At 41.4% G+C, this 14,593-nt stretch overlaps 1 protein-coding gene and 1 long non-coding RNA gene across 2 annotated transcripts in view; one reads left to right on the top strand and one right to left on the bottom strand.

Annotated features, from left to right (window-relative positions):
• LOC130274188 (uncharacterized) overlaps nucleotides 1-6,387 on the bottom strand; it is a 57,728-nt gene extending 51,341 nt beyond the window's left edge. The window contains exon 1 of the long non-coding RNA XR_008844276.1: nucleotides 6,285-6,387. This is a non-coding gene — a long non-coding RNA (uncharacterized LOC130274188). The remainder of the gene's footprint in view (nucleotides 1-6,284) is intronic.
• HEY1 (hes related family bHLH transcription factor with YRPW motif 1) lies at nucleotides 4,074-9,210 on the top strand. Its single transcript, XM_056522211.1, has 5 exons — nucleotides 4,074-4,522; nucleotides 5,783-5,858; nucleotides 5,952-6,035; nucleotides 6,325-6,406; nucleotides 7,798-9,210. The coding sequence occupies exons 1-5, from the start codon at nucleotides 4,437-4,439 to the stop codon at nucleotides 8,370-8,372; spliced, it is 903 nt and encodes a 300-aa protein (XP_056378186.1). The 5' UTR covers nucleotides 4,074-4,436; the 3' UTR covers nucleotides 8,373-9,210.
• The last annotated feature ends 5,383 nt before the right edge of the window (nucleotides 9,211-14,593 follow it).

Here is a 14,593-nt window from a genome sequence, read left to right as displayed (position 1 = left end):
CTCCCGTGTTCTGGCGGCGGGGATGAATTATGACAGTGTATACAGGAGTCGACGGCAGCGCAGTGAAGCCGCATGTGCTGCTGGCTTTTTAAATTAATAATTGCGGATCGCAATGGGTCTCTGCAGAATGACCTGCTGCGATCTGCACCTCAGCCCCAGGACTACAACTCCCATCATGAGCAGAGTATGTCCCTGATGGGAGTAGTAGTCCTGACAGTCCCAATAGAGTCCCGCAGCCGGGGGATGTGCAAGAGCCGTCCCTCAGCACTGCGGTACTACAACTACTCCCATCATGGGACACAATGGGGGATATTTATCAAAGGATTTAGACTGTTTTTTCCTGTCAAAATTTGTCGCACAGAAAGTCGCAGTCTAATTATGTGCGACTTTTCTGTGACTTTTGCTCTAGAGGATTTTTAGAACATGATGCATTCTAGTCTATTTTAGACAGAAATGCATTGGAAAATGCATTGGTGCTGAATTTATCAAAAGCGACTTTTCTGCAACAAGTCGCATCGGCTGAAAGTATGCCGAAATGTCAGACCATACTGGAGCAGGTTTAAATACAGACTAAAGCATAGATCCCGAAGTCTGTGCGCAGAATTTATCAAGAGCCGTGTGACTTTTGATAAATTAGATGCACAATAGACCGGCCTAACCCTCTGTAGTTTGGTCTATATTGATGCGGAACATAGACAACTTTGATAAATATCCCCCAATGTCCCATGATGGGAGTAGTAGTCCAAGGGACAGATCGGCAGAGGTACAGATCGCACTGGGTCTCATTCCTGAGACCCCCTGCGACCTTTACTACTCCGCCCCCTAGTGATGACATAATTAGGGGGCAGAGCTACACAGTCCAGGCTTGAAGCCAGGGTGGTAAGTTTGGCTCTGTTCTCATTATTTGTTTTGCATAATGGGAACAGAGCCTTTCTGGCAGTGTGTTCCCAAACAGAGAGACTCCAACTGTTGTTTAACTACAGCCCCCATGATGGGAGTTGTAGTTTAGCAACAATTGGAGGCTCCCTGTTTAGGAACACACTGCATTATGTGCGCTCTCCCCTGGGGAGAGCGCAAAAAAAAATACTAACCCATTTTTTGTGTTTTTCTTTTTTTTCTCATTTCAGATACGTGAATGCGGAAGACTACGTCAGATTTGGTGGATTGCGACGATGACCAGCGTTTTTTTTTATGTCAATAAAATGGTTAACAAGGGCTGTGGGGGGAGTGTCTTTTTCAATGTGTCATGTTTTTTATAATTGAATTTTCAGGCTTAGTAGTGGAAGCCATCTTGTAGACGGAATCCCTTACTAAGCTGAGGCTTAGCATTAGCACCAAAAACAGCTAACGCTAACCTCCAATTATTATCCTGGTACCCACCGCCACAGGGGGTGCAAGGAAGAGCTGGTACTAACAGACCCGGAGCGTCTAAAATGGCGCTCCTGGGCCTTTGTGGAAACAGTCTGGCATTATTTAGGCTGGGAGGGCCAGTAACAATGGTCCTCGCCCACCCTGGTAATGTCAGGCTGTTGCTGCTTGGTTGGTATCTGGCTGAGAATGAAAATACGGGGAACCCTGTGTTTTTTTTTTTTTTATAAATAAATAAATAAAAAAAAACGCATAAGGTTCCCCATATTTTCAGTAAATAACACCAGCCTGTTACTGCCTAGGCCCAGGAGCGCCATTTTTGATGCACCGGGCCTGTTGGCTCTGGCTCTTCCCGGCACCCCTGGGGCGGTGGGTACCAGGGTAATAATTGGGGGTTAGCACTAGCTGGTTTGGGGCTAAGCCCCCGGCTTAGCAATGTATTCTGTCTACAAGACAGCTTCCACTACTAAGCCTGAAAATTCAATTACAAAAAACACGACACATTGAAAAATAAATTTTTATTTGAAAAACACTCCCCCACAGCCCTCATTAACCCTTTTATTGACATAAAAAAAAACACTGGTCATTGTCGCAATCCACCGAATCTGACGTAGTCCACCACATTCACATATCTGAAATGAGAAGAAAAGAAAGAAAAAAGGTTATTAAATTTTTGTCGCTCTCCCCTGGGTTGTGCGCCCATACTGCAGTGTAACAGGGAGCCCCCAATTGTTGACGTCTTCCTACTGTATCCTGTATATATAGTTATCTATAGATGGGTGTATATACAGGATAGCGCACAAAGACTTAACCCAGAACTGCTCAACAGCAACGTGGGTTAACGATTTCCTTGCTGGGCTCCTGTATAGTATACATGGGTACACAATGCAACCCTGTATACTATACAGCCAGTGGAGGCAAGTAGTGATGCTCTGCACCCTGTATATGTATATGCTATACATCACTCCTCACCTTCTTACACTCTGAGGACCGGGCGCTCTGCATCTGACTCAGAGCGGTACCTGAAGGCAGTGAAAAAAAATCGCCACAGGGTAAAAAACATGATTGTTTCCGCACACCAGCAAAAATGCAAGAAAAGACGCAAGAAAAAGCTGTGACAGTTTTTATGGCGTTTTTTGCTGGTGGACAAAAAAAAATTGAATCCGAGCCTCAAAGCAATAGAGCAAAATCTCTGTGTCCACTTTTCCTGTGAGTTGTAGATCAGGGGGGAGATTCATCGAAGCCTGTGCAGAGGAAAAGTCGCCCAGTTGTCCATAGCAACCAATCAGATGGCTACTTTCATTTTTAACAAAATGAAAGTAGCGAGCTGATTGGTTGCTATGGGCAGCTGGGCGACTTTTCCTCTGCACAGGCTTCGATGAATCCCCCCCCCCCAGGTGTACAAATAGAACTGTGTGTAAATTTAGAACTTTGCACAAAATTTATCATGTGGCTAGCATAAGTATGGTAAATTTGGTGCAATTACACCAAATTTAGACCAACCAAAATGATCTAAAAAAGATGTCTACCTACACCAACATTGATAAATGTCCCACTAAGACTATGTTCACACGGAGGAATGCCTCCCTGACGGAAAATTTGTGCGCGGACACTCCACAGACAGCTTAGGACCACTTGAAAATGTGCTATCTAATAGACGGCAATGCATTTACGTGCAGAATCCGCAAAACAAACATTGAAAAGGTTCCATTTTTGGGGGATGCTTAAATCAGGATTTGCACGGAAATTCTGCCATGTGAACGGAGCAGAATCCCATTGGACGATGATGCAGAATGTCCGTATGGTATATTCATGCGGAATTCCACACAGACATTTTGCATTTTTAACATAGCCTAAGGGTCTTTTCACGTGGCCGAATTTCTGCTTGCGGAATTCTTCCTCACATTAAAGCCCATAGACTTCTATGGGATTCCGCACTCCCTTTCACAATTCTGAATTTCCGCAAGGACACTTTCCGTCATGCCCACTATTTTATTAAAGGGTTACTCTGCTGCCCTGCTTCGGAAGCTCTGCTCCCCAGTGTCCGGGAGTTTCTTGTTCCGAACACTGCGTGCGGGCTTCCGTGTTCAGGGCCACCCCTCGTGACGTCACGCCCGCCCCCTCAACGAAAGTCTATGGGAAGGGGGTGCGACAGCACGAGGGGTGGCCCTGGACACGGAAGCCCGCGCGCAGCATTCGGAACAAGAAACTCCCGGACGCTGGGGAGCGGAGCTTCCGAAGCAGGGCAGCGGAGTATCCCATAATAAATTTTGCGCAACAGGGAAAAACCACACACGTCTGCAGCTGTTTTGGCATTGTGAAGTAAATCTGCACTGAAGATAGGTCTCCCCCATATGATGGGTCCTTCCAGTCAAATGCTGTCCGGGCATACTGGGAGTTGTAGTTCTGCAACAGCTGGAGAGCCACAGGTAGTCGCTGTACGTGACCACAGAACTATTTAGGGACATGTCTCCTTTAAATAGTGGCAACCACACACGGTGCCAGTCGTGGTTAACCTGTTCCCTGCCGGGGGGGGGGTTCTGTCAGGACAGTCAGGCGCTGCCCTTGGTCTGTGCACACAGCGCCGTCTCCCTCCCCGGAGCCGAGATTACATTACAGAGGAGGACGCCGGTGGCGGGTCACTCCCGGCTCCCGGCCGCAGGCTCCCATCGCCCGGGCAGGCCACTTTCCCACGCCCTACGCGTGCTAACACGCCGTCCTGCAGACTCCGGGCTTGGCGCAGCGCCCGGCCAATCAGCGCTCCGTGGGCGGGGCCGAGTCACACCGCTCGCCTGTCACTCAACATTCATTTTTAGAATGAAGAAGGTTCCAAGACGGTTATTTTTTATTTTTTTTTATATCCCAGAACGTGACGTCACGTGGAGGAGGAGGGGGCGGGGCGCCGGAGAAGGATTATTGGCTACAAGAAGATAATTGTGTTCCAGGAGCAGGCGCCAGTGCGCGGCCTCCCCCTCCCTCTCCCACACATCATGTAAGAGGCGAACCGTGGGAAAGAGACAGCCAGAGGAGCCCGGGTGACAGCAGCGCCACTTCTCCTCACAGCAGCCATGAAGAGGACGCACGACTACAGCTCGTCCGACAGCGAACTGGACGAGAACATCGAGGTGGAGAAGGAGAGTGCCGACGAGAATGGGTGAGAGGGGCATGGCACTGCACTGAGGGGACCACGACTAGATATTAGGGGGGGAATCACCTCTATGGGGCTGTTCACACAGGACTGAAAGGATGCACAGATTTTATTTGCGGATTTTTCCCAAAAACTTAAATTGGAAATCAAAATCTTCAGTATAGGTATATATATATATATATATATATATATATATATATATTCTCCATAGCTGTTAAATAATTGCTGTAGATTTGTTGTATAAAATATATTTATTATGCAACAAATACTGAACAATTATGCAGAAAAATAAATATTGTGTGTGTGTATATATATATATTTTTTTCTGCATAATTGTTAAGTATTTGTTGTATTATATTATATATATATATATCAAATTTTATACAACAAAAATACAGCAAATATTATACAGCTATGCAGAAAAAAATAAATAAATAAATATATATAATTTTACAACAAATATGAAATAAAGAGGCAACAAATAAAAATAATTTCAGTCCTGTGTGATCATGTCCTTATAATACCAAGTGTAGATCAGTGATTCCCCAGCCTGTAGCTCTCTAGCTGCAAAACCACAATTCCCATATACTGTCCTGGCATGATGGGAGTTGTAGTTTTGCAAATATGCAACAAGTCTGCAGCAAGTTCGCAATGAAAAAGGCATGAACTCTGCAGCTTTTTATTCCTGTGTGAACATGCCTTTTATAATAGAAGAGTGAAGATCAGTGTTCTCTAAACCTGTGGCTCTCCCCAGCTGTTGCAAAACTACAATTCCCATCATGCCCAGACAGCCGAAGGCTGTCTGGGCATGATGGGAGTTGTAGTTTTGCAACAGCTGTCGAAAGTCACAGATTGGGTAACACTGAGTTGTCCCATGTCTACATGTCTCCAGAAGCGACGAATCAACAGTAGCAGGGCTGTGTTTGCTAATGTAGCAGAGCTGAGTTACTTGTTGGGCACAATTTCAATAACCTATTCAGCTTCAGCCGTCCGGGCATGATGGGAATTGTAGTTTTCCAACAGCTTCAGGTTGGGGAACACTGGTTGTCCCTTATGTCTACATATCTACAGGACTAGTGATCAGAGTGTAGCAGAGCGGAGTTGTTTTTTCAATAACCTACTCAGCTCTGCTTCTCTATCTTTGCTGCCGTTTTGTTGGTTATATTTACATAATAGAAATCCTGCAAACTTTACTTGTCTGTTTATAAATTAATTTCTAAAATATTTACATTTCCTATTATCCTTTTTTTTTTTTTTTTATTGCAGGAATCTGAGTTCCCCTCCCGGTTCTATGTCTCCTTCGACGACGTCCCAGATTTTAGCGAGAAAGAGGCGCAGAGGGGTGAGTGCTGGCCTGCTACCTCTGTGCTCTGCAGGATGTGTTGTCATTTGACTTTTTGTCACTAAAACAAACTCTCTTGTGTTCCTTCTCCAGATCATCGAGAAGCGCCGGCGGGACAGGATTAATAACAGCCTGTCTGAGCTGCGGAGACTAGTGCCCAGCGCCTTTGAGAAACAGGTAATTATACCGTATGGGCTCTTGACGCCGGTAGTTAGGAAACATGAAACGTGTCGGTGTCGCCAACCATTTTTTTTTTTTTTTTTTTTTTTTTTTTTTTTTTACAGTGATGATAGTTTTAGACAGATGCAGCAGAGCTGAATCTGTTATTGAACTCTTTGGTGCTGTGCCAGTACCTTGGATATATTTCTTATATTGTAATGGCTAACAGATCTAACATCCATGTGTTGTAGATTATTCTATAGATACCTGATCTGCGGCATCTCACTCTTCTCTTCATTTCTTGCAGGGTTCAGCAAAGTTGGAAAAAGCCGAGATTCTTCAGATGACTGTTGATCATCTCAAGATGCTGCATACCGCAGGGGGGAAAGGTAAGGAAAATAGACATAAAAAAATAAATTAATTAATTTAAAAAAATTAAATATATATATATATATATATATATATATATATATATATATATATATAAAGAAAAATTGAGGGAACCGGCACTGTACAATGGGACTTAAAGTCCAGATCGGGTGCTCAGCCTTCGCAGGTTCAAACTCCAAACCCTTCTTAAACAACTCCAAAAAAGGAAAGCGGCACTCCAATGGCAGAAAAAAGGTGTATTTATTCACCCATCAAGTCAAATGCTTTTGACTTGATGGGTGAATAAATACACCTTTTTTCTGCCATTGGAGTGCCGCTTTCCTTTTTTGGAGTTATATATATATATATATATATATATATATATATATATATATATATATATATAGCGCTGCAGAATCTGTAGGCGCTATATAAATAAAATTATTATTAATAAATAAATATATATATATATATATATATATATATATATATATGTATGTCTGACACAATAACTATATATTGTCCGCATCAATCCAGATTCTTATCTTGCATATAATACACTATTGGACTGGGTACAGCTGTGTTATATGGTGCCCTGATGGGGTTTCTAGTCAGTCTTTATCCTATACAGCAATGGTCTCCAACCTGCGGACCTCCAGATGTTGCAAAACTACAATTCCCAGCATGCCCGGACAGCCAAAGGCTGTCCGGGCATGCTGGAAGTTGTAGTTTTGCAACATCTGGAGGTCCGCAGGTTGGAGACCACTGCTATACAGGACTGCTGTACAGGACTTTGCTGCTTAACTGCTTAGATCAGTTTTTCCCAGCCAGAGTGCCTCCAGCTGTTGCAAAACTACAACTCCCAGCATGTCCGGGCTGGAGGCGCACTGGCTAAGATGATAGGACTGGTTTTAAGAATGATAAATATAATCTTATATAGATGCCGCAGAGCTTTATTTGTCATTAGAGCTGCAATGGCTGTGCGGGCATGCTGGGTGTTGTAGTTTTGCAAGAGCTGGTTGGGAAACACTGGCTTAGATGATGGAACTGGTTTTTAGTGTGGTGCATATATAGATGCAGCAGAGCTGCATTTGTCATTGGTGCTGCATTTGTATTAACTATATGAGTAAGAGTGCATTTCCCTATATAGTTTTACACATAAAAGAATGAGTGGGTCCAAAACACAGAAAAAGTTGCAAATCTTTCCATGATGGTTCCACTTCTGTTTTTTGGATCAAAATGACCTAATCTGGACCAAACTATTGTGTGTGAACACAGCCTTATGTAAACTGACGGACTAAGCCCTGCTACATTTTTTTTTTATAGGTATAGTAGATAATGAAGGAAGCCCATACATAGTTAGTAAAAACCTTAACATGACTGTGTTTTATTTATTTTTTATTTTTTTTAGGTTACTTTGATGCCCACGCCCTTGCCATGGACTATCGCAGCCTGGGTTTCCGAGAATGTCTTGCAGAGGTTGCCCGGTATCTGAGTATCATTGAAGGCTTGGACAATGCTGACCCCCTCCGGGTACGACTGGTTTCCCATCTCAACAACTATGCTTCCCAGAGAGAAGCTGCCAGCAGTGCCCACACCAGCATCGGACACATACCGTGGGGAGGCGCCTTTGGGCCCCATCCTCATCTATCTCACCCTCTACTCCTGGCACAGACTCCACATACAAATGCAAGCAGCACGACCTCCTCCACAGAAGCTCACCACCAGAGCAGACTTCCCGGGTCACCGCACGCTGATTCTTCCACTCTACGGGTTTCCTCCAATGGGAGCCTGACGTCAGTTCTTCCAGTGGTGACTCCATCCAAACTGTCTCCTCCGCTGCTCTCCTCGGTGGCCTCCCTCTCAGCATTCCCATTTTCCTTTGGATCCTTCCACTTACTGTCTCCCAATGCACTGAGCCCGACAGCACCGGCACCTACAGGCAAACCCTACAGACCCTGGGGGACGGAGATTGGAGCCTTTTAGGACATTTCCATGAACTGAATATAGTTTTTATGCAAGGGGTGATCTGGGGGAGGGGGATTGATGGTCCAGCTGTGCTGGACATCTCATTGAGACATTTACAATGTATTTGCCAATCTGTGTGATACTATGGTACCATTGCAAATGATTCCCCATCTATGACCTTTTTATGTTTTTTCATCATTTCACAAAACACTGTACATTTCAGGAACGACCGACGACACACGACATACAGGTCCCAGCTGAAGATTTACTATAAGTTGCTTTTGTGATATTTTCAGCAGTGCATGCCCTGGTGTCAGGGCACTTAACCCATAGTTTAGACGTTTTGAACAATCTTCCTATTAAAACGATGACCTATTTTAGTCTTAATTTGTGACAAAATTCGCATTCAGCAATAACACTGTACTTTTTAAGTTTTTGCTAATATTTTCCAGTTGAGATATTCTATGAGAGATTTCCTTGATATGTAAAGTATTATTCTTTGAATTTTTATTGCCATGCGTTGACAAATCACAAGTACCAGCTTTTACCCAGTGCAGGTCGGGTAGTGCCCATTGAAGCTACTTTGCTGTCACAGAAGTCTGGAATATCCAACCCAAGCCCTATCTTCTAATCTATTTCCCAGTCTGCTGCACTAGAACCTTATTTAACAGGTAGACTAATTTAAGAAGAGCTCCCGTTCTCCTTGTATATATCTCACTGAATGCATTTTTACTTGCCTGAAAGGTGATTTTTATTTTTCCCTTTTGTTTTTTATTTTAATTTTATTTTTTGCTGTACTGGGTTTAATCACTGTTGTACTGGTCTACTGTGACTAAATAAACGAGTCCAAGTGTGATCATTTCAATGTTTTGCTTACGCTTATTATGTTACCTAGTAAAATTATTAACAGGTTTATTGTCAAGTTAAAATTTTTGCTTTGCTCCAGATTTGTTAAAGGGGTATTCCAGGCAAAAACTTTTTTTTATATATCAACTGGCTCCGGAAAGTTAAACAGATTTGTAAATTACTTCTATTAAAAAATCTTAATCCTTCCAATAGTTATTAGCTTCTGAAGTTTTCTGTCTAACTGCTCAATGATGATGTCACGTCCCGGGAGCTGTGCATGATGGGAAAATATCCCCATAGGAGCTGGACAGCTCCCGGGACGTGAGTCATCAGAAAGCAGTTAGACAGAAAACAGCAACTCAAATTCAGAAGCTAATAACTATTGGAAGGATTAAGATTTTTTTAATAGAAGTAATTTACAAATCTGTTTAACTTTCCGGAGCCAGTTGATATATAAAAAAAAGTTTTTGCCTGGAATACCCCTTTAAATTCACGTAAATTCTTAAATTATTGGATGCTCAATTAAGAGGGATTCACATCTAGAATTTTAAGTCAACGGATGCCAGAAAGTTATACAGATTCATAAATTTTATTAAATCTTAATCCTTCCAGTACTTATTAGCGGCTGCATACTACAGAGAAAGTTCTTTTCTTTTTTTAATTTCTTTTCTGTTTGACCACAGTGCTCTCTGCTGTCACCTCTGCCCATGTCAAGAACTGTCCAGAGTAGGAGCAAATCCCCATAGCAAACCTCTCCTGCTCTGGACAGTTCCTGACATGGACAGAGGTGTCAGCAGAGAGCACTGTGGTCAGACAGAAAAAAAAATAAAAGAACTTTCTCTGTAGTATACAGATTCTAATCAGTACTGGAAGGATTAAGATTTTTTAATAGAAGTCATTTACAAATCTGTTTAACTTTCTGGCACCAGTTAATTTAAAATAGTTTTCCACCGGAGTACCCCTTTAAATCACTTCCATTCATCTCTGTGTTATTTTTTATTTTTTTTCAATGAATTTCTTAAAGTTCTATTTAAATGAATGGAACAGTTGCGGGTGTTACCCCTGTCTGCACCCCAAGTTCACATGATGGAATTTCTGTGAAGAATTCCAAATGGACATTCCGCTGCAGCAAAGTCCCATTGATTTCAATGGGATTCTTCTGCACTGTGCACACGGCAGAATTTCCACGGCAGATTTTTCTGCCGCAGAAATCATGATTCCGAAGTCCGCAGAAAAAAATAGACATGTCTGTTCTTTCTGCGGAGTCTGTGCGGGACGGTGCATTTCCAAACAGTCCTGATGCCCACCGGATTGTGCAAACGTGTGGAATGTCCACCCATGTTTTTCAAGTGTATATTCTACATATTTTCTTAAAGCAGTGTTTCCCAACCAGTGTACCTCCAGCTGTTGCAAAACTACAAGCCCCAGCATGGCCGAAGGTTGTTCAAGCATGCTGGGAGTTGTAGTTTTGCAGCAGCTGGAGGCATACTGTACTAAAATTTTACTTTTATTGCAATGATAAAGAATGTTCCTTTTAGGGCCAGGCAAGAGGGTGACACTACCTAATATAGATAATGCAGGTGCTATGACTTTAGCCAGCCCTGGGGCATCATTGATTGTTAGTATTTTTATGAAATAATATTTACCTATAGTTGTGTGGCATCCCTATATGTTAGTACCTGTCATGTAACCCAATGACATGCTACATTAGATGCATATTGTGTGTGCTACAAATATCAAAGTGTGTCACACTCATATTTAGGTACGTAAAGCTGTAAACCAGGGGTTTAGTTATGTCTCCCTGTACAATACTGTTAGTTACACTATCATTCCTGTGGGGGCTGTAATATCATATACTTTTAAAAGACAGTATCATTGGTTTTCATTTAAAGGGCTACTCCGGTGGAAAACTTTATTTTTATTTTTTTAATCAACTGGTGCCAGAAAGTTAAACAGATTTGTAAATGACTTCTATTAAAAAATCTTTACCCTTCCAGTACTTATTAGCAGCTGTACGCTACAGAGAAACTTCTATTATTTTTGAATTTCTTTTTTGTCTTGTCCACAGTGCTCTCTGCTGACACCTCTGTCGGTGTCAGGAACTGTCCAGAGCACCATAGGTTTGCTATGGGGATTTCTCCTGCTCTGGACAGTTCCTGATACGGACATCAGGTGTCAGCAGAGAGCACTGTGGATAAGACAAAAAAGAAATTTAAAAAGAAAAGAATTTCCTCTGTAGCATACAGCTGCTAAAAAGTACTGGAAGGGTAAAGATTTTTAATAGAAGTAATTTACAAATCTGTTTAACTTTCTGGCACCAGTTGATTTAAAAATAAATATATATATATCTATATATGTGTGTTTTCCACTGGAGTACCCCTTTAAGGTCGTGAAGACGGTAAGTAAATAAATTAGTGATCTGCAACTTGTGCCTCCTGTGAGACTACAACTCCCAGCACTACTACTGCTATATAACACGCTTGGAAGAAAATGTATTAAATATTTCTATAGCAACCATTCCCAGCGCAGATTTCATTTTGTATTTAAATAAAACTAAATCTGTGATGCGATTTGGTGGCTATGGGCAACAGAAAGTTCTTCTTTTAGGGTCTATTCACACGTACAGTATTCTGCGCAGATTTGATGCGCAGAATTAGAAGCTGTTCTCAGTCATTCAGTTTACATTGAAATCTGCAGCAGAAAATCCTGCGCATCAAATCTGCGCAGAATACTGTACGTGTTAATAGACCCTTGGGGTGCATATGTTGCTGCAGATTTTCTGCGGGGGATTTTGCCATCCAATGACTTTAATGAGTAGCAAAATCAATAATGGAAATGAAAATACACACGTGTGACCCTGCCTTTCAACTGTTTTATAACTCTGTTTCTTCGTAAATTCAGTTTCTACTAGATCCTTCCGGAGTGTAAACGATGCCTTATTATTTCCAGAAGTCATGTGACTGTGGTCAAGTGACCTGATATCAGAAGGCGTCTGTCCTCTCATCAATAACTTATTGTAGTTTACTGTATCATGTTCTATGATATACAGTAGCTCATTTTATGGAGTCAATTTTATATGGAGTCAAATACAGGACAAATAGTTTAGTTTTTAAATAAAATTCAAAAAAATAAAAAATACTGTTCTGTAGCACAATTGTTATGATGGTGTGTTGAGGTTTTCGAGGTTGGATTTGAGCACTGACAAGTCTTTGCAATGCTTTTAGTAGCTACTCATTTTATTTACACACAAATATCCCAATATATGTTTATCTAAGTCAGTGTTTCCCAAGCAGGGGGCCTCCAGCAGTTGCAAAACTACAACTCCCAGCATGCCCGGACAGCCAAAGGCTGTCCGGGCATGCTGGGAGTTGTAGCTTTGCAACAGCTGGAGGCCCTCTGCTTGGGAAACACTGACCTAAGTAATGGGATGGCCTCAACTATGTTCACAAAGCAGCATTTTTGAAGCCATCTGTAATATCCTTATACATGGTCGCCATCACATGGCCACGTAGAGTACTACCACTGCTCGTTTGAGACCACGAGTGATATTTACAATGTTACAATAAGAGGGAAGTGAATATTTAGTTTCAATAAAAAATTTTTTTTAATTTTTTTACATAAGTAATGTCTATAGTTATAGACATTATAGGATAGGTTTTTATGTTTGACTATCCTATCAAAACATTCCAATTCATAGGTTTTTATTGCAGCTTCCGTCATGGTTAAACATGTTTAACATGTTACTGTCTGGATCTTTTTTTTTTTTTTTTTTTTTCTTCAAGAGGACAGATAAACAGGGATTTGTCTAATTTTTATGTCCCATGGAACAACAGGATCTGGTCAGATACATTATTTTGGCGTCGACAATGCAAGTGCTTGCCATCATAATATGAACCCTGATGCACCTTTTTTTTTTTTTTACGTATATCTTTTTGTAAAGTGTATAACTAAAATCAGAAACAAAATGACACTGTCTTCCACTTCATATATAACACTTTCCATACTTTACCCCTTCCTGCCCGGGACATTTTTAATTTTTGAACTTATGATTTTTAGAAGGTGAGGAGGAAAAAAAACTTAACACTTTCAATTTTTCCACCTACAGAACGATATGGGGCTTGTTTTTTGTGCCACCAATTTTACTTTGTAATGACATCAATCATTTCACCACAAAATCTACGGCGAAACCAGAAAAAATATATTTGTGGGGCAAAATTGAAAAAGAAAAAAACCCCATTTTGTAAATTTGGGGGCTTCTGATTCTACGCAGTGTACTTTTTAGTAAGATGACACCTTATCTTTATTCTGTAGGTCCATACTGTTACAAGGATACCTTCTTTATATAGGTTTTATTTTATTTTACTACTTTAAAAAAATTATAACTACATGCACCAAAATTTGTATGTTTAAAACTTTTTTATTTTTCTGTATGTATGGATTTATGAGGGCTCATTTTTTGCGCCATGATCTGAAGTTTTTATCGGGACCACAGATGTTTAGGTTTTATTTTTTTTCCCCTTTTAAAAAAAAAAATGGGAAAAGGGGGGGGGGGGGTGATTTAAACTTTTATAAGGGAAGGGGTTAATGCATATTTATTTACATTTAAAACATTTTTTTTGTCCACATAGGGGACTATACCATACAATCTTTAGATTGCATACACTGATCAATGCTTCTCTATAGGAGAGCATTGATCAGTGTTATCGGTAGGACGGCAGTGTTATCGATAGGACAGCAGGGATGCTGATCAGGATGCCATGGTTTCACCGCGGCAGTCCCGATCAGCCCACTGAGCTATCCGGGAACGAAATTAACCGCTTAAAGTTGATAGCAGCGTCTAAAGGGTTAATGCCAGACATCAGCCCGATCAGCGATGTCTGGCATTAGCTGTGGGTCCTGGTTGCGGATATCAGCCGGGACCAACCGTGTATGATGCGCGCTCACCTGCTGAGCGTGCGTCATACAGAAGAAGCCCACAATGGACGTACATATACGTCAATTTGCGGGAAGGTATTAAAGGGGTACTCTGGTGGAAAACATTTTTTTTTTTTTAAATCAATTCCAGAAAGTTAAACAGGTTTGTAAATTAGAAGAGTTGGAGAGGCTCTTGTCTGACTACCCACCAAATAAACCCGGGCTACCTAATTAGACACTTATACCCAAGGTGTCAGATTGTAGTTTGTCTGTAGAAATATATATATTAGGGCTCAGGGTTTGAGACAACTGGACAGGTTGTGTTTAAAGTAATATTTCAATTTATTGATTGTATATAATGTGACAATTGAATATTAGATAAAATGTAAATAGCAGCAACTGCGTCTCACAGGGCCCTTGTGTAGGCGCAGCACCAACTATTAAGAACTATAGCATATGTATAGTACAGTATATAAAAT

This window comes from Hyla sarda, chromosome 5 (genome assembly GCF_029499605.1).
Source record: "Hyla sarda isolate aHylSar1 chromosome 5, aHylSar1.hap1, whole genome shotgun sequence".
Classification (NCBI taxonomy): Eukaryota; Metazoa; Chordata; class Amphibia; order Anura; family Hylidae; genus Hyla; species Hyla sarda.
Note: the sequence above shows the minus strand (reverse complement) of the source record. Positions and strands in the feature narration are given on the sequence as shown.

Bases quoted from the DNA above. Each gene is read 5' to 3' on its own strand.
- HEY1 (XM_056522211.1), top strand. From the start codon at position 4,437: ATGAAGAGGACGCACGACTACAGCTCGTCCGACAGCGAACTGGACGAG. The intron at 4,523-5,782 runs GTGAGAGGGGCA...TTTTTATTGCAG, and splicing joins GAGAGTGCCGACGAGAATGG to GAATCTGAGTTCCCCTCCCG. The intron at 6,407-7,797 runs GTAAGGAAAATA...TATTTTTTTTAG, and splicing joins GCATACCGCAGGGGGGAAAG to GTTACTTTGATGCCCACGCC.